Genomic DNA, 22468 nt, shown 5'->3' with positions numbered 1-22468 from the left:
TATTTTATTTGTGCGTGTAATGAATCTACATTGTGTTCAAATTTAATTAGTTGATGAAAATATTTCGACCAATAATAACTTGAACTTCTTGGACATTTACTTTTTCTATTCAATTTATTTGTGTAGGACTTGATATTCTAATATATTATTTCGTGATAATATTCAAAATTATTTGTATCCAAGTAAACAAGTGTTAGTTATTCGATTTCCAAAAAATTTTTTTGAAAATTCATACATATTTACTATAACATGTTCATCAAAAATATATTTTCTCTTTATTAAGTAGCCTTTAGAATAATTCTATTTTGACAAAAAAAAATTTTTTATAATCAATAATATTAAATAATAATTATAAAAACTTTAATCATCTATTACGTATTTATTTTACATTCAAAAATATATATTGTATTAAATAGTTTTAATATAAATACATTTAATATATTTAATCTCATTAATTGTTTTTATAGAAAACAAATGTGTTCAGAAAGAGATATAATTGATTAATACTAATTACACTCAGAAAAAAATACTCAAAAAATATTTATGATGCATAATCCACGATGGAATGAACAGCCAAATATGCACTAGAAGTCATCAAAGGATTTCTATGTTTTCGCAAAGCCCTAAAAATTCTCCAGAAACGTTCATCATTATTAGGATGACATTTCATCAACAATAAAGCAGCTGCTAAACTATTAGCATTATTATCATTAAAATTCACCAATTGTTCAACAATATCTAATTGTATTTCTTCATCATAAAATTGTTTTATTATTTTATGTAAAAAGCGTGCAATACAATATATGAATTCTGTTGAGAAAATTTTCACCATTGATGGCAGAAGTTGATGAATTTTCGAAGTAAATTCTTCCCATGGCATTTTATCACTATATAATGCAGCAAAACTGAAGGTACAGTAGAATTCTGGTTCTTGCTGGGGTTGTAGTAAAGTGAGAAAAGTTTTGAGTGCAGTATCAATAAGTTTACTCTTCGTTGAGCTGTACTTCATTTGATATACTATGTCTTGAGTTAATTGATGTACAAAATAGTTTGCAGGGCAAAAACTTACGATTTCATTAGCAGGTACATCCCATTTATCCTTAACAATACGAGTAAATATATCTGAGAAAAATTCTAATCTATCATCTAATTTATCTCCAGCTGATTCAATGTAAACTACAATAAGATAATTTCGTGCAACTGTCAAAATTTCTTTAGGAAATGTTGTATTTACCAGATATTTCTCTAATAATTCTCTATGAAGTTCTTCAGGAAATGAATATGCTATATTATTCATTATTATGCGAAATAGATTCAATATATAATGCCCAACACCATATGGGTACATACTTTTTTCATGATCTCCAATTCGTTCAAAAGTATATAATAATTTTTTAATGTAATCCATTATGTACCCGTTAGAAACTTTTGTAATTTTTCTTAGAAGAACTTCTAAAATATTTCTTTCAACAGCTTTCAAATCATCAAAACACTCACTCATATTTTTCCACGACTTTGGACTCGGATATTCTATAAAACAATTGAAGATATGAAGTGCGATAATTAGACGAACAGATTTATGTGTCTCTCTTCTCCAAAGTGATATGAGACGAGTGCATAATTGCTCATCACTCGCAGTTATTCGTAGAAGTCTTGTAATATGTTTTCGTACTGATACAGCTTGGTTCGTCAATTTGTCACAAAATGGTAGAAGTTTATGAACTGGTGCACATCCTCTCAAACATAATACATATTCAAGAATACAATGAATGTAATCAGGTTTACAGAATTTTAAAACAAAATCCAATGATATTGGTGGATTAAGATGCTTTAAGCATTCTTGAATTGTCGATAATACAGGATCTTCTTTGTCGAGGAACGTTTGATTATTTGGATCAATCACTGGCAAATAGGGAGTAATGAACTGTTCGAATGATGGTCCATCTAAAATAGCTGCTGCAATCATCAATGCTTCCTCAGCCTTTTCATTATGAAATTCTTCAATAGCCTGTTCTATAAATTTGACTGGTATGTCCTGGTACCATCGACAAGCTCGTAAAAACCGTATGGTGTAATTTTGATAGCACAATTTTTTACATTTTCTGTAATACTTTTCCCAATTTTTAAGAATTCTTTCAGGTTGACGATGTAAAATAGCCACAGCTTTTTCTAAATTTATTACAGATACTTTTTTACTTGGAACAGGTTGTATTTCACTCAGTATTTCTGGTTCATTTGGTTCTAATACTAATTTTAATTCTTCGATATAGTACTCATTACTTGGTTGATTTAATTCATTAAATATATTTTTAATAGCATCAACTAACGAGGGATAATTTTTCACCCGCAATTTTTGAGATTGATCCTCAGTTTTTTTACAATGACGTTCATTAAAATTATAAATTGCTCTTACCAACTCCAAAGTTACAGTCTTCCATATGTACGAATGATTCTGTTTTTCTTCAGATAATTCTATGGGTACTAATGTAATAAATTCTTCTAAACATTTTTTCTCATATTCAGGTACCTCTTCAATAAGATTCCATTTATCGAACCCTGTATTTTTTGAGCTAATACGAATCATTAATTTTATTTTATCACTGATAGGTTGATTATGAATTAAATCAAAGTGTATTCTATATTTAATCATGTTCCAAAATTCAAAAATAGTCTCATAATCACTTGTTGGGTTATCTACATTATTCAATATAATATCATATAAAATATCCCAATGTTCTGATGGTAATAATTGCAATTGAAAGTCCAGTTCTAATCGATCAAATATTGTTTTCCATACCCATCCTCTTTCATTTCTATGACGAGCAACGATATATTTCAATACATCAAGTAAAGCATCATTATCATCATTAATCCTACATGTGTAAATTAATTGTGTTAGTAAGCTTACTCTCTCTCCTGCATCCTCAACCTCTTTAATTTTTTCTTTTATAAGAGGAATAGATTCTTCAATGGGTAAATAACATCTCCAGGAACGCGTTGTATACCACCCAGAGCTGAAAATATACCACTGATTATCAATTTCTATTTTTTTTCTTGCTTGCTTGATTCTTTCTTCAGTTGGTAGTAGTCTCATTGCCTGTGCTGAAATTTGATTAGGGCAGTTTAATAAACTTTTTTTATATACATCTTCAAAGCATGACATTATGATAGGCATTTGTTGATCTTGAGGAACATACATCAAAATCTCTTTATATAATACATCAAAATTAAAATTTTCTATTGCTTTTGGAAAAAATACTTTCGCCACCTCCGCAATTTGTTGTGGAGTTAATCTCTTAATTACTTCCTTCGTTGGTAACATAGGTAGAAATAACCTAGGATCTTTGATGAGGGCATCCAATTCTTTCTTCAAGAAGAGTTCAATGTGATGATGAGATTTTAATGGTAGGCTTAGGTAACCATGTATTCGAATTATTTCAACGAATTCATGAGAATGTTTTTTCAATAATCTTGGTAAAAATTTTATGTAATCCTCTACAAATGTTCCACATGGATAAAGAAGTGGGTTTTTATTTTTTTTAATCTTTAGATATTCTATAATCATGTTCGGATATCTTGAAAATAAATAATTAACTTCACCCAAAGAAAGTGTGATTTGTTGATTTTTGATAACATTCGTTATAAAAGGTTCGCTGCAAATTTTTAAAAGACGTCGAGCTTGAAAATTTCCATATGATTTACTTATTATATTATAAAATTCTTCAGCAGTTGATGTTAGTTTTTTAACTCCTAGATTATTAGCCAAGACTTTGATGATTTTCAGTCTATGTTGAACAGATATAACAGGACAAATCTCGTCTCGAAAATGTACAGGATCAGGATAATTTTTAACACTGCCATCGAAAAACCATTTTGCTTTCAAAGCACGATTAAAAACGGTTTCATCCTCTGACTTTAGAGCATCAATAATTCCTGTAGGTTGTTGTATAAGCAGTGCGATTTCAACCTTTACCAGAGGTATCAGAGGCTCTGGAAGTTCTTCAGATGGTTCAACTTCATACATGCCGTTGACCCATTTACCATTCTCAATAATGTTTTTTGCAATTTGATGTAACGTTTGAAATTTTTCTCCCGATGTTCGTCCTTTCACTTTTTGAATAGCTGTTATATATGGTGATAACATGATCACTGATGAATTGATGACTATGACTGATAAAGATAACCTTGAATAACTGTGACACTATACAAAAAAATATGTCCAATTACATAATGTTTTAAAAAAACTTAATTGTTAATCCAAAATCATTTATTTTTATTTTTTTCTTACCAATTTTCACTTAATATTGTTAGCTTTTTTGGTTTTTCAACATAAATTTAAATACTTTTTTCAATGACACTAATTTTTAATAATATTAAATCAAATTTTTTTTTTCTTATTCTTTTTTGTGAAGAATTTTCATTTATTTAACAAATTATAAACACGAGAAATAATGTTGAATAACTGCAAGTATTTTTATCCTCTTAAAAAAACAGATTATATACACTGTACATTTTAGTAATAGTCAAAATTTCTAATTCGATGGTTGAATCACCTAAAACGCACTTCTTTATCCCCACTGTACATTCATCTGCCACTTGTGCCATGGTGTTCGATACGATATACATGTATATAACTTTGGTGGTATTCCAATACTGAATCATTTCGTTTTGAATACCTATATGAGCACGAATGTATTTGTGATGTCGTTTCAACACGTTTGAGCCTGCTCCGTTCAATAGTAATTTAGACATTGACCTTGGCTGTTCGAACTGACATTCTTATTTGATTTTACGTTCTAGTATAGATATAAAAATTCCAAGTGAATCATTGAACCATTTATTAACAAATAAAGCATATATCTAATTATATCATTTTTATTTTTAACATTTAAAATCTTTTAAAGTTTAATTAAGGTATTTCTAATAACTGACACCTCGAATTTTGATGATAATTTTTATGTTACTTTATAAACCTAATTTCTTTTATGAAATAAAAATAAAATAAAAAACTAAGAATTGGAAAAAAATATTTATATTTCAAAACCATACAGTATACAAAATACATAAATATAAAATGATAACAATTGATAATTAATCTTGTAATTTACTTGAGTGTTATAGCTCAAAGTTTGAAGAATTTTAAATTTAAGAATTATATTTATTGATAGACATACATGCGCTTGTAACAACTAGTGGATGTTTGTGTTGTCGAAGGGATTTTAAAAGATACCAGAATCGTTCAGAGCATGGTTTGCCATCACATAATAACAGAGATACTCCTAGAAAAATAGCATGTTCATTTTTGACTTGAAGCAGATACTCAATTATATCTAATATAGCATCATCATTACTTCCAAAATAAAAATGTTTTATGAGCTCATTTAAAAAATATCCTATTTTTGATACAAAGCCAACAGAAAAAATGTCCACCAAGGATGGCAGAATTTGAATAACCTTGGCTGCAAACTCTTTTGGAGGAATATGATGATCATACAAAGTCATAAAAATTAATTTACAATAAAATTCAGCAGCCCATTGTGGCTTTGAAGTTGAACGAAATACATTAAGTGCAGTTTGGATAAATTTTTTTTCACTTGGACTATAATTTATATTATAAACAATAGTATTCATTAAATTAGTAATAAAATAATATCCTGGACACTTTTTATCATCACTAAAAGTATTTAGATGATCTTTGAGGATTTTTTCAAACAAACTCGAAAAGATTTTCAATCTAGAATCTAGCTTATCTCTTGCTGGTTTAATATAACAAATAATGAGATAGTTTTGAGCTGCTGCTAGTACTAGCTTAGGAAGAGACATATCAATAAAATAAGTTTTCAGTATTTCTTCATGAAGCTCTTCAGGGAATAAAACTGCAACATTGACTGGAAGGTTTCCAAGCAACTTTTGAATATAATTCCAAACACCTCGGGACCCAAAATCATCCTCATAATCTCCAATTTTTCTAATAACGACTAATAGTTTCTTAAAATAATCCACAACGTATTCATCAGGAATTTTATCGATGTTGGTAATAATAGGCAAAACATCTGCATCATTAACTGTCAAGCTATCAAGGCACTCGTTAATCATTAACATAGTTTCTAAGCATGGTTCTTTATTGACAGTATCCACTATTGTTTCCACTATTAACAGACGAATTGATCTATGCTCTTCTTTCCTCCACAAACTCATAAGTGTATTTCGTAGTTGATTAGTACTTTCGACCAGCCGAAACAATCTGATGCCATGTTTTTTAACAGACACTTTACGATTCATCAATTCGTGGCAAAAGGGTATAAGTTTATCAACTGGTACTCGTCGTCCCACATTCACCAAACAATTTAGAATTACATGTATATAATCTCCTTCACAAAATCGTAAAATCAAGTCTAATGATACAGGTGGATTGACCAGGTTGAGAGATTTTGGAATAGAAAACTCGAACATGAAGTTTTTTCTAGGATTATCACCTTCAATATTGACTACAGAACTTTTTGGTGTATATGGAGTAATAAATTTCTCAAACATTGATCCTTCTAGAAGTACAGACAAAATTAGCAATGATTCGTTACCTCTATTTCCCATAATATTGTTGATACTCATCTTAACAAACTTTACTGGAATATCTTGACACCAACGACTATTTTTTAAAAATCGTTGACCACTTCTTGCATAAACTTTACTACAAAATCGCTTGTAATAAATTTGATAATAATCAAGGATTTTTTTTGGATCATTTTTCAAGAAAGCTAAAGCTTCATTAAATGAAACCTCAAATGGCTTTTCATCATTAGGAATCCAAATATTGTAAAGATGTTGTTCATGGGTTTTTAAGAGAACTCGAAGATTATTTGAATAATATCTTTTTTCTTCTGATTTATCATTAATTAACTTCTCAATACTATCGTGAAGCCACGAGTAATGTTTTATAGAAAAATTGGTTAGTTTATCTGTAGTTTTACTATTTCTCTCGTTGAAATTATATATCGCTTCTGTAAAGTCTTTGACAATTCTTGACCAAGAGTGTAATTTTTCGTTCTTAATTTTAGAACATATCTCAGGAATGACTTTGGCGAATTCATCCAGGCATTGTCTTTCATAAGTAGGAGTTTCTTGAATAATATTCCAGTTAGGACTGTATGAGCACTTTAATAGATTAAGTTCTGTATACAGAAGAAGTTTTTCTGTAGCAGATTGATTGTTAAGTAAATCAAAATGAATTCCAGCTGCTAATACTCGAAGAGCAGTAAGTATATCATTGTTTAATTGGTTCCTGATGTGTAAAAGTTTAACAAAATTAAATATTAGATTCCAATGATCAACGGTTAGATATTGTAATTGAAAATTAGTTAATAAAGTTACAAGCATTTGATTCAAAATCCAGGATTGTTCATTTTTGTGCCGAGTAGTAAAATATTTTAAAACCTCAAGTAAGGCATCATTATCATTATTAACTTTACATGTATAAAAAAGTTGCTTTAGAAGAGCTGCTCTATCATCAGTGTCTTGTCTCTTTGAAATCTCATCTTTTATGATAGGAATTGATTCTTCAATCGGTAAGTAACATCTCCAGGATTGTTCTGTCAAATTGAGATACCAATCTTTGTCAGTCTCTAGTTGACATCTAGCTAGTCTAACTCTATCTTTTGGAGGTAGATGTGTTAGCATTTCATGGACTATTAAATTATGACATTCAAGAAGATTTTTATTGTAGACTTTTTTGAAAGTATCTTGCAAAAGTGTCATTCTTTGACTTTCTGGTATAAACTCTAAATAATGAAAGTAATGGCTAAAATTGAACTCATTCATATTTTGAGGAAATAATCTTTGAAAAATTTCTTCAAATTGTGCTCTAGATAATTTTCTAGTTATTGTTTTCAACGATAGCATTGGTAAGAATAATTTAGGATTCTTTATAAGTTCATCTACTTCACTTCTTAAAAATAAATCAGTATGATGATTATTTAATTGAATATAAAAAGTACTGTTTTCTGCTAAAATTAATTCAACTAAATTTCGAGAATACTTTTTCAAAAGCATTGGAAAAAATTGATTATACTCATTAAGTGAGATTACATGCAGATTCCTTTTATAAGGATCATGATTAGATATTCCAAGTTTTAAATATTTCAAAATAAGATCTGGATACTTCAGGAATAAATAAATAACTTCTTTAAGTTTAAGTACAAGTTGACGTTTAACTATGTTATCCCAGATAAATGATTCACGACAAGCTTTTAAAAGTGGATAAGCTTGAATATGACCATACGTTTCACATATATTTAGATAAAATTCTTCAGCAATTTTTGGTTGGTTAGGTGCTAAACTATTAGCTAAAACTTTAATTATTTTAATTCGATGGTTAAGAGATATATAAGAGAAAATATGGCTCTGGAAGTGATGAAAATTTGGATAATTTTCAATGCTGCCATTAAAGAACCATTTTACTTTAAGTGCTCGTTCAAAGACTAATTGATCTTCTGACTTGAGAGCATCAACAATTCCTTCTGGTTTCTTTAAAACTCGTGCAATCTCCAATTTCACCAAAGGTATAAGAGGATCAGGAAGACTTTCAGATGGATGAACTTCTATTGAATTCAAATCCTCAGAATCTGCAATAATTTTTCTTGCCAAACAATTCAATGTTTGATACTTTTTCCCAGCACTTTCTCCTGCAATTTTTTGAATCGCTTGAAGATATGACAAGAACTCCATTATCACACTCAGCACGCAATGTCGTCGAGTATAGATTGAAAACGTCAGTGTGACCTTGTACTTGTTTACTCATACAGAGTAGGTTTCAACTAGAAATAATGAATTTACAATAATTACAAAAATTATTCGTATACTGTTTAATTGTGTTATTTATTATTTTCGTTCATTCTTCTATTTTCATTTTAAATTTATTTCATATGATTTCAAACATTCAAAAAATCCATTCGTATATAACTTAGTGTAAATATAATATTCATACTCATTAATGTTATTATAATTTGGTGATTTGTACTTTACTTACATGAGTTAACTTTGAATGTCATTTGGTTGAAATGGACACCTTGGGGTTTTATATTATTGAAATAAATAGAAAATACAAAATACTTTCGTACATGCAATCAGCTTATTTTTCACACAATAACATCAGAGTCTTTCCTTCTACTCTACTAATCCGAAGTTTGCCGAAGGTGAATCGTTGAACGAAAACTATATACATATGTACAGAGATATACATGTTTTGTTCAACCGGCAATCATCTGTGCATTGATATAGATTTTTCTGTGTTTGTGCGGATGTAAATAATCAAGAATAACCGTCGTTACTCGCGCCAAATACATTTTATCTGCATTAAATATTTTATCTCATAACTCAACTCGGTATTTTTCTTCTTCTAAAATTGAACTTAAAAAATATACAATATATTTATCATCACGTAGTGACAAGATTTTTAAAAATAAAATCTAATTTCATTAATTTATTATTACAGTTTTGAATGAATAATTTACAGATCAATTTTACATCTATGTTAATTTTTTTTTTTTAGTTTATTATGTACTAAGTATTTGTAAACATCTTTCATTATGCCATTTATATTATTTTAAAATATTTAATAAACTTTGAAAAGTCTCTTTGATGAGAAGTATTGTTTTTTTTTATCAATTATTAATCAAATTTATATCAATTAAATAAGTCAGAGAAAACTTACATTTTATTTACATAAAATTAGTAACCATTTGATTAAGAATATTTTTTTTTTGTTTTTAAATGTAATTTAATAGCTATCTATAGTTAACTTAATATTTAAATCCACTAAGTATCAAATTAGCACATGAAACTACAGCAACATTTTGATGGTTTCTTAACAATTGTACTATTTTCCATAATCGTGATAAATTTTTCATTTCGAAATATTGCCACAACAAAAAATTAGCTGCTAATAAAGTGTTGTTATCATGATTGGATTCTAAAAGACTCTCAACGATATCCAGTTGTCCTTCAGCTTCCAAGTTTATATAAAAACAATAATAAAGATCAAACAATGATCGTGCTATTATATAAACAGATACAACCGAACTATCAATTAAGTCAGGAATAATTTGACTTATTTTCCAACCAAAGTCTTTTGGAGAAGTTTCGTCATCATGAAGAGAAGCAAGAATGAATTTGCAATAAAATTCAGGTGCTGCTTGAGGCTCCAATATTAAGAGAAACGTGTCAAGAATACCGTTAATTAGTTTAATCTTGACTGAGCTATGAGGAATAGGTATTGTATTGCTTATTAATCCTTGCAAAAAATCATGTACAGGATACGAAGGAGTGAAGCTGTCAGGATCATAGATTTCTTGCTCGCTATGTAATATTTTCACAAATAATTCTAAAAAGAACTTTAATCTAGAATCCAATTTATCTTTCGCTGGCAAAATATAAAAATTAATAAGATATTTCTGTGCAGCAAACAATACATCTTTTGGTAAAGACAAATCAGCTAGATATGTCTTTAAAATTTCTTCATGTAGCTCTTCTGGGAAAAATTCTGATAAATGGCTAGGAAGATTTTGAAGAATATTATTAGTATTAAACCAAACTCCTTCAGGTCCAAAACTATTTACAGAATCTCCAATTTGTTTAAAAACAATCAATATTAATTTGATATAATCAGCAACATATTCGTTGGGAATTCTGTCAAATGAATTGATATACTTAAGAGCACGTTGATCATCAACTTTTAGACTAGTCAAACATTCCTTAATCATTTCCCAAGTTTCAGTACATGGCTTATCGATAAAAGCTTCTAGTATATTTTTGATCAAGTAAAAATCAATAAATCGATCTTTTCGTGCTCTCCATAAATCCATAATAATCTGTCGGAATTGTTGAGTAGTAGCAACATCATGAATCAAGTTGACACTCAATTTACTAATCGCTGGCGATCGGTTTATCAACAGTTGGCAAAATAAAAGTAGTCTATTAGCCGGAATTTTTGTTCCTATTTTAATGAGACATTTGTGAATAGTTTCATAGTCATTTTCTTCGAAAAGTTGGGCAATAAACTCCTCAGATGGTAGAGTATATGTATATTTTACAGCTTCTGCTATAACCAATTTTGTCAAGTGTTTTTTGGTATCATCACCAACATAAGTAAGGTTAGCAGTTTGAGATTTAATGAATTCTTCAAAAACTGGTCCCTCAACAAGTAAAGCCAAAATTTTGACTGCATTGCAATCTTCGTTATCAATAATATCTTTTAGGCATCTATCAAGAAATTTAATCGGTAGATCTTGATACCATCGACTAATATGTATCATACACTGGATATTTTTTTGATCGATATGATTTTTACAGTACTCATAATATTCTTCCCAATGATTTAAGTAATCTTCGAAGGCAATTTCAGTTCGTGCTAAAGGTTCAGTTATTACAAATCCAGATGGTTTATATTCTTCAACCCAAAGATAGTAGAGATCTGGTTCATGAATTTTCAATAATTGTTTTATTTGTTTAATCGTTGGAAAATATTTATGGTTCTGAGTCTGACCACTGACCAACTTTTGGACTTCATTTGAAAACAATGGATTACTTTTAACATATACGTTTTCCATCTCACTATAAGAGTTACGTTTGTTAAAGTCATAAATTGCTTCTATGAAAGAATGTATTATATTTGGCCAAGACCATGTAGAATTATCATGAATTTCTAGATACACTCTGGATATTGATTCCATGAATTTTTCAATGCATATTTTTTCAAATTCTGGTGTTTCTTTGAACAAATTCCATCTTGTAATACGTCCATTAATATTCCCTTCAGTCACGATGTCAATTTTTGCGTTTATTGGCAAATTATTTATTAAATCATGGTGAATTCCCCAAATGACAATATCTTGAAATTCTCGTTCAGTGACATATATTTTTCCTTGGCGATGGTAAAGACCTATAAATTCATTCAACACTTCCCAGTGTTCTTGAGGCAAATATTGCATTTCAAAGTCAACTGGTAATCTTTTCAGAAAATCCAATAAAGACCAACCTTCATTTTTATGTTGAGTTGTGGCATATTTCAATACGTCAAGTAAAGTATTTGTATCGTTATTGACTTTACAAGTGTATATCATTTGCTTAAGTAGCTCAATTTTTCGCCAATCACTAGGAGTTTTGAAAATTTGTTTTTTTATAATAGGAATAGATTCTTCAACTGGCAAATAACACACCCAAGAGTTTTCAATTTTGTCACCAACAGTGGACCAATTCTTATCAGTCTCAAGTTTCTTTCTTGCTTGCTTAATTCGTTCAGAAGATGGAAGTGCCATCAATACATCTGGTGTTATTTTATTATCACAATCCAGTAAATTTACTTTGTAAACTTCTTCAAAAGTTGTCAACATTAGTGATAACTTCTGGTCTTGTGGGATGTACTTTAAATAGTCGTAAAGATTTTTGAAATCAAACTCTTCTATGTTGTTTGGAAACATATTCTTAAAAACCATCTCAAATTCAGATTTTGTTAAGTGTTCAGTAACTTTATCTAGATGTAAAATAGGAATGAAAAGATGTGGTTTTTCCAATAGAGTCTCAAACTCATAGTCTAAAAAAAATTCAGTACAACGTTGACCTAATTGAATTTTTGATGGTGAACTTTTATACATTTCAATCAATTCTATAAAATTTTCAATATCATTATTTTTTAATAAATATAGTAGAAAATGTTGATAGGTTTCCAGTGGTGGGTAGATGTTTTTTGTATGAGAATTCGCAGCAGATGCACATAATTTCAAATATTTTACTGCAACACGATAATGATTACGAACTAATATTTTGAAATCTTTCACATCAAATCTAATTACATGGTGTGTAAGAATATTATCTATAAAAGATTCACTGCAATTTAGTAAAAGCGGTTGAGCTTCTAGTTTATCATACATCTCCATTATAGTCAAATAAAATTCTTCAGAAATTTTTGAATAATCCGGTGGTAAATTCGCAGCTAATGTTTTAATTATTTTGTATCGATTACCTACAGATACAAAAGGAAAAACATGATGTTGAAAATCGTAAACATTTGGATAATTTTCCACAGAGCCATCAAAGAACCATTGAATTTTTAGAGCTGCAGCAAATAGTACTGGATCATCTGATTTTAAAGCGTCCAAAATTACCTCAGGTCTTTTAAAAATTTCTCCAAGTCTCAGTTGTATAAAAGGTATCAGAACTTCAGGGATTTCTTTAAATTGATGAATGTCAATGGGACTGTTAGAAGTCTCACAATGCTCGATTATATTTTCTGCAATTCGGTTTATACTTTCAAGTTTTTCACTATATGTTTTTCCTGCCAGTTGTTGAATAGCATCAAGGTATGGTGAAAACTCCATCATTGATCAGACTTAGTAGTAGAAGTCAAAGAAGAATAAACAAATCAGACAACTAAAACTTAACACTTGTTGTTAGCCACAAATATAAAATATTTCAAATAAATATTTGTTGATTTTTTGATAATTTAGCACTGTATCATTATTTATTCACCTCTACTGATTTATGTTAATTGTATTTTAATTGAGACACTTGTTTCAAGAAGAAAAATTGCTACTTGTTATAAATTTATCTTTTAATAAATTAAACGCTTTCACCAAAGATATGATGTTATATGTTTTACAGTGGCATTTTGACTAACCAGAATCAAAAAATACTAAATGAGATTATTTTTAATATAAATGAGTGACATCATAAAAGTTCGAATTGTGTACAGTAAATTATGATGTAATTGTATTTTAATTGTTGTAATATCTTCCGATTAATCTATATGTGTTTATGGAGCACATTAATGATAAATGCTCTCTAAAAAATGAGTTTTAAAAAAATCACTTAAATTCATGTTCTCAATACTTAACTAATTAGAGAAATATCAAAGTAATCAGTAGGTATTAATTTTATTTAGAAAAAAAAATTTTTACATGGTTTATTTATGTTATTTTGTTCAAGATAATGGATTGAAAACAGTTTTCGTTGTTCATGATAATAAATCACTTATAGCAGTTGATGGAACAATAAGATAAAACAATTACATGTTTATTAATGATATTTTTCAATAGATATTTAATGATTAATGTAACCCAAAAATTTTAAAACATCAAAAACTAGTTAATAGAATGCATTAAATAGAACATAACAACTACATATATTTACTAAACTTTTCAAAGCTATTAGAGCCAGTGATTTAAATAATGAAATTTTCGGAAAAATTCATTATTTATTAATTATATAATTTGATCAAAGCTTACTTGCAATATTCTGTTCGATTTGTAGTAAAATGTTTTTCTCTTTGATCATACTGAGATCCTCAGAAATATTTAGACAACTGTACTCGATAGGATTATTAATTGGTTTCCAATCAATTGGAATTAATTTTGAAGTTAGAGGTGTTGGGTTTCTAAAGCAAATATAGAGTAATCAAGTGAAACCGCGATGTGAAATTTCTCGACGATAGAGTAAGGAAATTCATACCCAATTTTAGCGAAGTTGGTCCATAGTTCGATAAATCTTTGAATTACGAAATATTCGGTAGAATCTTGAGGTGGTGGTACTTTTCCAATCATCTCAAAGATTTTAGGAAGGAATAAGAATGCTATATCTTCACCATGGCAAGTGCCTAATTCAAATAAAGACAAGTTTCAATTAATTCCAAATGAAAAGAAAATTCTATTATAGTTAAATAATCTGTAATCAACATCTACCTTTCATATTTAGTCCTAGTAGTTTCTGCATCAGTGGTACTTCAATTTCATAGTCAAACTTGTATAAGTACGCTGGAATATTTGGGAATTGAGCTTGAATCATAAGTATTTGATGAATTCCAATAATAATTTGCGTTGCACTTAATAAGTCTGCTACCTCTTCAGCAGAGTTAATATCGATTTTTTTATCTGCTAGGTACATTCTTCTCATATCATTCACAGTTATATTCTTTTCTTCCAATATTTTTTTCGTGCTAGGATGTATTAATAAATTTTCTGGATCTATATCAATTTCGTGACATCTTTCTTCAAATTCTGAAAGCAGAAGGTTTTCATTTTTCAGAAATAATTCTTGTATCAAATAAAAGAGAATTGGAATCAATATTACCTCTCATAAAAACAACTCCTTCTCGACTGGTGTAACCAAAAATACAGGGAACTTGAACTCCTTGTTTGATAGCTTCTCGAATAGGTACAGGAAGAAAAGGATTTTTTGATTTATTATCGACAGTTGGTCCGAATGGTGGTAGAAAGAAAAAACTATTCTGTACATATGTAATAAATAAAAATAAATAAACTGTAGCTATTAAAAAATGAAGATTGATAAAAAATCTCATACCGGCCATTGTCGAAGTGAATTCTCTACCTCTAGTAGTCGTTGAAGATCAATTGTTCTTAAGAACTTTACTATCTCTTTGGAATCAGTAATTTGACTTCCTAAAAGAGATGCAAATTTTAGAGCAGCTTCTTTAGGAGAGTATGGATAAGCAGCCCAAGGATTTACTGCAACACCACTTTGCATTATTGCTTTATTAAATAATCCTGAAAATCAATTTTAATTAGAACAACTTCTACTGTTCATATGAAGCTACAGTTTGGCATATATTAATTCAAGCTTCATTAACCTTGAGCTAGTGGTGAGATGGTTAAATAATGAACAGAAGCAGCTCCTGCACTTTCGCCAAAAATCGTTACATTGTGAGGATCACCACCAAATCTCGAGATATTCTGTTGTACCCATTTTAATGCTAAAACCTGATCCTTTAAACCTTGATTACCCGGTGCCTCTTCATCATCAACATTTAGAAATCCTACTTAGTAAAACATCATTATAATTTAACGATGTTTCTTTATTTAAAGGAGAAATAAAAAATCATACCAAGAACTCCAAGTCGATAATTTATTGTAACTAATACAATTTCTTTATGAATTAAATAGTCTGGGCCATAAAGTGAATCATCACCAGAACCAAGATAAAAAGCTCCTCCATGTATCCAAACCATGACTGGTTTTGCGACAGAAAGATTTAAATTTGAAGTATAAATATTTAAAAAGAGACAATCCTCGCTTTCGGCTTTAAGCATTACATTATTCTGAGGACTTGAATATCCAAATTTAGTCGCATCTCTGATACCAGACCATGGTTCTACTGGTTCAGGGTCCTAATAAAGAAGAAATAACATTTAAAATGAGTTAAGGCTCTATTTCAATATTTTTTTTAGCTATCATAACATGTAATTTAATAATTACAATCAAAAGCAGTAAAGTTAACTTTTTATCACTAAACATGACGTATAATTTACAATTATTATCTTGCCTTAAACCGCAGATTTCCAATTGGTGGTTTAGCATAAGGTACTCCTTTGAATGCCACATATTGTACTCCGTAAAAACTGCTTTCCCAAGTTCCACGCAATTGGCCCTGTTGAACTTTGATAATTGGATCTTGCATTGTAGCAGAATAGTCGCACGTTTCCTGACTGGTTTTAGCATAAGTTTTATAATAAGCAATTGCTGTGATCTTATGTAAACTGTCAGCTATATAGTGTTATACGTCATTAAATAATGACTAGTTCCTCCACTTTGTTGTCTATCAATACATCGAGCCTTGTCAACCGTAACATTGAATCCTTCAGAAACAAAACAAATCCATTCGTGATTCTCAATACAAAAGTTTATGTAATTTTTACGCTCAATTTATTTCGATGTATAAGAAATTGTTGTGTTATTAGTGGACTATCTGTCAATTAAAAAATTGTGTCTTTATATTTGAAGTCAGCGAAGAATTTTCTGAATATTCATTTAATTTAGTCTTACCTTTTATTTCTATGAAGATAAAAGAACCATTTTTAATTGTTTATAATTAAACTTGTTTTAAAAAATGAACTTTACAAAAAATATGTCGTAGGTCATTTCTAGTAGCCTTCTGTTTATGTCTATGAAGTTCAATTGAAATTGGTCCAGTCAGGCAGACAAATACTCTGATTTTATTTATACAGATTGCGACGATAAAATATTCAACATTACAATCAATGAATAATCTATCTGTGTGACTGAATTATTATTGGATTCTATTGACTGTTGTTCATATTTGTGAAAATGAATTACCAACTCTATATTATATTTATATGCATATAGACATATTCCTGGGAGAAATTTTGAATATTTATGCATTCCAATATGTAATTGTTTACAATGAATATATAAAATATGAAAATTTGCAAGTAAAATATCAGTTATAAGTATTTTTTTGCCATTTTTGCGAATAAAAATCAAAATTAAACTAGGTTGGGTGATCAGATGATATATATATCTCTTTAATTATCTCCTATATTTATAACTCGTTCGTTGACCTTTCAGGTGTAGCTGTTTATCTTTTTCTTTTTTGGTTTTATGTTCGACAAGTAAACGGTTAATCTGTCAGTAAGGTAGGAATAATTTTTAATTACATAAGTAACTTAAATTAATAAAAGAATAAATCTACAGATTTTTACAAAATTTTGTCTTGTTTATTTAACAAATGTTAACAATATAAAATTGTTGTGATTTATAGCTTATTCTTTTTCATTTTCATCTCGATTTCGTGCATAATATTCGTTTCCTTAATGATGCTGACATCCTCTGAAATTTTCAGACAATTGTACTCAATGGAATCATTTATTGGTTTCCAATCTATTGGAGTTATTTCTGAGGGTGTAGGTGTTGGATTTCTGAAATAAGCAAAAAATAATGAAGTCATGAACTATTTAAACTTTAATCATCAATTTTTACATGGTAAACTAACAAGATACATACCCAGTTTTAGCAAAGTTGGTCCATAATTCAATGAATCTGTGTGTAATCAGAGATTCAGTGGAACCTAAAGTTGGTTGTGGCATTCCGAATGTTTTAAGTAAGTGTGGATAAAACATATATTGTATTTCTTCACCATGGCATGTACCTAGAATAATTATATTATATTATTCTAATGTTTTTATAATGCAATAATAGTACAAACCTTTTAAATCAACTTGTAAAAAATGGTTCATCAAAGACTTCGGACTTTCATATTCAAATTTATATAGATACGCTGGAACGTGAGAGATGCGATTTTGAATCTGAAGCGTCTGATGAATTCCAATAATGAAATGCACTGCACTCAGTAAATCTACCATATTCTGGGCATTTTCTGGTGCGATTTTTACATCTCCCATGAAGAGTTTTTTAAACTGATCCACTGTGATATTTTTTTCTTTCAACATCTTCTTCATTGTAGGATGAAATAGGAGATTTTCTTGATTTGCTTCCAGATCCGCAAATTTATCTTTATTTACCTCTAGAAAAGAATTTTATTTTAAAATTAAAAGTAACCATGTTGGAGATAGAAATAAATGAATCAATAACGATATAAAGAATTCATTGATTCTTCTTCTTTGATATTCAATAAAATATAAAACTAAACAATATTATCAATCATACCAGCGAGTGCCAAGATTCCTTCGGAATCTGTATATCCCAAAATGCATGGAACTTTAATTCCTGATTTAGCTGCATCTTGAACAGGAACAGAAAGGAAAGGATTTTTCGATTTTTCGTCCACTGATGGTCCAAATGGCCAAATGAATAACCATTTATCCTGTATTAAAATTTTTAATAAATAAATAAATAAATAATTAATTGATAAATACATATTGAACAAGAAATAAAAATAAGATTAGTGAAACACTCACCTGCCATGTTTGAAGAGATTTCTCAGCATCTATCAATTGATGAGCATCAACTGTTTTCAAGAACTTGACAAGTTTTTTAGGATCTGTAATCTCATTTCCTAGAATAGAAGACAATTTAAAAGCTGTCTCTTTTGGAGAACATGCAGAAGATGCCCAGGGATTTATTGCTACTCCGCTTTGCAAAATTGCCTTATGGAATAATCCTGAAAATTTTGAGTCAGATAATTCTCAATTCTGTCTAGACTTGTTGTTTAAAAATTCACCAACCTTGAGCTAATGGTGAGATGGTTAAATAATGAACGGAAGCTCCACCCGCACTTTCGCCAAAAATCGTTACATTGTGAGGATCACCACCAAATCTTGAGATATTCTGTTGTACCCATTTTAATGCTAAAACCTGATCCTTCAAACCTTGATTACCCGGTGCTTCTTCATCATCAGCATTCAGAAATCCTTCAAAAGCAATTTAGCTATTAGCTATGTCAATATTGATGGAGTAACATTATTTACAAAAAATGTTTGCATTACGAGACATGTTGGATTCTAATGTAACGTTAATTACTATCAATTATTTAAATAAATAAACGTTGTAAAACGATAAGAGAAAATGATTTTATTTGTCACCTTTTATCTAAAATAATTACTATTTTAGCTCTTATCAATGAAAAGTCATTTTGTTTTGATCAATTTAATCTTTAAAATATTATTGTAGATAAGTGAATGATCTTTATTTTCTTTTAAACATTTATTATAGCAATAAACTTCTGATTTTTGTTGTATCTGTTCTATAAATAAATGCAATACAATTGTTGCAGATTTCATATCATCTATGTTTTTATCAAGGATTTTTTTGTTGATTATTTCTTAATAACTATAATTATTATGTTTCATCTTACCAAGAACACCAACTCTATAATTGATTGTTACTAGCACGACATCTCTCTCAATAAAGTAATCTGGCCCATAAAAATCATCATCACCACTCCCAAAAATGAATCCTCCTCCATGGATCCAAACCATAACAGCTCTTGGAGCCGATGGATTCAAATCAGACGTGTAAACATTCAAATAAAGGCCATCTTCTTTTCCAATGATTTCTTTAGTTATCCAGTCTCTCTGCATACATTTATTTCCAAACTTGGTAGCATCTTTGATACCAGACCATGGTTCTACAGGTTCAGGATCCTAATTGTTGTCATTGAGAAGAGAAGAGGAACAATGTGATCAATAATTAATAATCAATATTAATCATTTATAATTATAATTTAATATAAAAATACAAGTCACGTCAATTACGTGATTCACTTAGTATTAGAGATACTTGATAGATTAAATATTGATTTTACAAAGAGTCTTGCATCCTTTTCGCTCGAGACTGTACCTTGAATCGTAGATCTCCAACTGGTGGCTTAGCATAAGGAATTCCTCTGAAGGCTACAAATTTTACACCATAAATATTATTCTCCCAAATTCCACGTAGCTGACCTTGTTGAACTTGAATTACTGGATCCGCCATTGATATATACAAACACTTGTTAACTTGTTAATTGATAATACCACTTTGTTATAAGCACTTAAGCGTCAACAGCTGACTGTAATTTTATATCAACTGAGGATTGTACGAGCTCGAGTGTCATGAAAGTTCCCCTCTCTACTGGAATGTTTCATAACACTATCTATACCAGCGTTACAAAAATTCAAGGCAGAACCACAGTTTATATCTTTTAATATAACTTCAACATAAGTGCAAAAGACATGCAGTGAATAATTGATTATTTTATTATTAATTATTTACTACCATGTTGCATTTTTTTAGCTTCCATTAAAGGAAAGGGTAATGCGTAATTAGAATGAGTATTTACTTATTTCTTTGTTTATCTTATCTTAAAATTGATGATAATTATTTGAAGACTCTTACAGTCACACTGAATACATATTTGGCATTTTCAAAAATATGACTAAAAAAATATCTAATTCAATTTTAAACATTTTAATAACCTGAATTATTATTCATCAACTATTCTTACTATTCTATTAATTTCAGTCAGTCATTTATTGTTTAATAATAAAATAATCCAATTCTTTTTTATTATGTAGATAAAATTAGCAATAATGTGAATACTATCAGCCAGTGGCCATTGATGCTCAGTCAATATTAACAGATGAACTTTTTTTACAGAATATTTTTCATTGTTCCAATTTTATTTAAGTATTTATACTTGCATGCATTGCATGTATAGTCATTTATTGATTAAAATTTGATTAAAGTTTTGTGATAAAAAAAAATCAATTGTTTTTATTTTTTTTCTCGACATTTACCTCTAGTTTTGAAATGGTCATTTTTTCCATGTCACATATCACTGATTCATTTATCATATCATCTCATTCGTGTCATAGTTACACTGTGACCATCATAAAATATCAATTTTGATGAATGAATTTCTGCTTCAGTAAATTTACAATTTTAAAATTGCTCAATTTGTTTTCATTGTTGTGATCACAAAAGTTTAATGCATTGAAGAATTGTGGTTATCTGAAATCTTGGTCAATAGAGTGATTTTGAGGATAATTTAACTTGGAGAGAAAATTAGAACATACATTAATGTAATTACGAAATTCCGAACTTCTATTAATTTAATTTTTGCTCTTCTCTACGTCATTCTTCTCTTGCTAAGCAAGAATGTTTGATATTCTTTAGTTTCATGAACTATTCATTTTTTAATTAACAAAAAGGAAACATTTAACTATCAATCAATTACTCATTTAGTTTATCAAATTTGTTCTAAAATTATCAATAATTCATTAAGTCATATTTTCATCTACTTTGCAATATGGATCAATATCATGAAGTAACAATAAGTTGGAGATCTAGCTGGAAGATCAAATCTTTCAGTCAATTGAATTCCAATTTTTATTACAGAATCTATAAATTAAAATGTGTAAATTATTTTATCATGAATAATGAAATTATTTTGAAAATTGTAAATAATAACTTAGTATGTAAAATCAATTTATATTCAACAATTATTTTTGTTGATCAAGTATCTGTGTATCCACTTCTGAATTCAAATCATTATACTATAGCATTTTGCATGCAATTTAAATCAGTGAACTTCAGCTTCTACAACAGATTAAAAAAGCATTTGAAATTCAAACTTTTGGAGTGAGGAATGGTAGGCTTGTCAAATAGATCTTTCTCTCCATCTGAATTAAAGCTAGCTCTTTGTTCCTCTCTTCTCTCTATCATTCAGCGTGTTTCGTTAACTTTTAATTGGTCGTTTTTACGTGGAAAAAATTTTATTTCACTGATCTCAAATAGTCTGACCTCATTCAACATTTTAGAATTTTTATTCCAACCATTTATCACTGTATCAAAACATTTTCAATCATTTAAATATTTTAATAATAATTGTTCAATTTTGCATGAAAATCAAAGTACTTGTCATCCCTTGGACAATTGAATCTTCAATAATTCCAACTTCATTAGCAATGTGAACTGTTGGAGGAAGTTTCTATTTGTCTGCTCTTGATACTTAATTGCAACTGACCATCTAACTTTCCATCTTTCAAAAGCCTTCTGATTTGTATGCAATATCAGAATCTCAGTGATTCCGGAAGCTTCCCAGCGGACTTGCATATGAACAGTACATAATAATGAGTTCATTCAATAAAAGCTTGCTTGGAATATACTTAGTATGCACAAAGTTTATAATATGTATAATAAATCAAATCCTTGGTGTTTTGTTGAACATT

General features: G+C 29.0%; 5 protein-coding genes across 10 annotated transcripts in view; 1 reads left to right on the top strand and 4 right to left on the bottom strand.

The window, feature by feature from the left end:
• LOC118072335 (calcitonin gene-related peptide type 1 receptor-like) overlaps positions 1-22468 on the top strand; it is a 110695-nt gene that overhangs the window by 54718 nt on the left and 33509 nt on the right. The window lies entirely within an intron of this gene.
• Positions 394-4634, bottom strand: LOC118072329 (uncharacterized). Its single transcript, XM_035092096.1, has 2 exons — positions 4289-4634; positions 394-4201 (listed from the first exon to the last, which is right to left on the bottom strand). The coding sequence occupies exon 2, from the start codon at positions 4142-4144 to the stop codon at positions 542-544; it is 3603 nt and encodes a 1200-aa protein (XP_034947987.1). The 5' UTR covers positions 4145-4201; positions 4289-4634; the 3' UTR covers positions 394-541.
• LOC118072330 (uncharacterized) lies at positions 5058-9218 on the bottom strand. The gene is made up of 2 exons (XM_035092097.1): positions 9023-9218; positions 5058-8810 (listed from the first exon to the last, which is right to left on the bottom strand). Exon 2 carries the CDS (start codon positions 8719-8721, stop codon positions 5146-5148), a length of 3576 nt encoding a protein of 1191 aa, XP_034947988.1. The 5' UTR covers positions 8722-8810; positions 9023-9218; the 3' UTR covers positions 5058-5145.
• On the bottom strand, positions 14209-16602 carry LOC118072334 (venom carboxylesterase-6-like). Of its 2 annotated transcripts, none has more exons than XM_035092102.1 (8): positions 16324-16602; positions 15886-16168; positions 15632-15817; positions 15373-15548; positions 15115-15271; positions 14727-15041; positions 14497-14641; positions 14209-14422 (listed from the first exon to the last, which is right to left on the bottom strand). In XM_035092102.1, exons 1-8 carry the CDS (start codon positions 16456-16458, stop codon positions 14263-14265), a joined length of 1557 nt encoding a protein of 518 aa, XP_034947993.1. In that variant the 5' UTR covers positions 16459-16602; the 3' UTR covers positions 14209-14262. The 2 variants fall into 2 exon arrangements, with proteins under 2 accessions (XP_034947993.1, XP_034947991.1); XM_035092100.1 differs by having other exon boundaries at positions 15346-15548; positions 16324-16601.
• On the bottom strand, positions 17494-20479 carry LOC118072333 (esterase FE4-like). The gene is made up of 8 exons (XM_035092099.1): positions 20097-20479; positions 19612-19900; positions 18983-19168; positions 18716-18918; positions 18465-18621; positions 18004-18321; positions 17802-17946; positions 17494-17716 (listed from the first exon to the last, which is right to left on the bottom strand). Exons 1-8 carry the CDS (start codon positions 20229-20231, stop codon positions 17554-17556), a joined length of 1596 nt encoding a protein of 531 aa, XP_034947990.1. The 5' UTR covers positions 20232-20479; the 3' UTR covers positions 17494-17553.

This window comes from Chelonus insularis, unplaced genomic scaffold, assembly GCF_013357705.1.
Source record: "Chelonus insularis isolate UGA/USDA-ARS -01 unplaced genomic scaffold, ASM1335770v1 contig_93_pilon, whole genome shotgun sequence".
NCBI lineage: Eukaryota > Metazoa > Arthropoda > Insecta > Hymenoptera > Braconidae > Chelonus > Chelonus insularis.
Note: the sequence above shows the minus strand (reverse complement) of the source record. Positions and strands in the feature narration are given on the sequence as shown.

Bases quoted from the DNA above. Each gene is read 5' to 3' on its own strand.
- LOC118072330 (XM_035092097.1), bottom strand. From the start codon at position 8,721: ATGGAGTTCTTGTCATATCTTCAAGCGATTCAAAAAATTGCAGGAGAA.
- LOC118072329 (XM_035092096.1), bottom strand. From the start codon at position 4,144: ATGTTATCACCATATATAACAGCTATTCAAAAAGTGAAAGGACGAACA.
- LOC118072333 (XM_035092099.1), bottom strand. From the start codon at position 20,231: ATGGCGGATCCAGTAATTCAAGTTCAACAAGGTCAGCTACGTGGAATT. The intron at 19,169-19,611 runs GTAAGATGAAAC...TTGCTTTTGAAG, and splicing joins TTATAGAGTTGGTGTTCTTG to GATTTCTGAATGCTGATGAT. The intron at 18,919-18,982 runs GTTGGTGAATTT...CAAAATTTTCAG, and splicing joins CATCTCACCATTAGCTCAAG to GATTATTCCATAAGGCAATT.
- LOC118072334 (XM_035092100.1), bottom strand. From the start codon at position 16,458: ATGCAAGATCCAATTATCAAAGTTCAACAGGGCCAATTGCGTGGAACT. The intron at 15,549-15,631 runs GTTAATGAAGCT...ATTGATTTTCAG, and splicing joins CATCTCACCACTAGCTCAAG to GATTATTTAATAAAGCAATA. The intron at 14,642-14,726 runs GTAGATGTTGAT...TATTTGAATTAG, and splicing joins ACTAGGACTAAATATGAAAG to GCACTTGCCATGGTGAAGAT.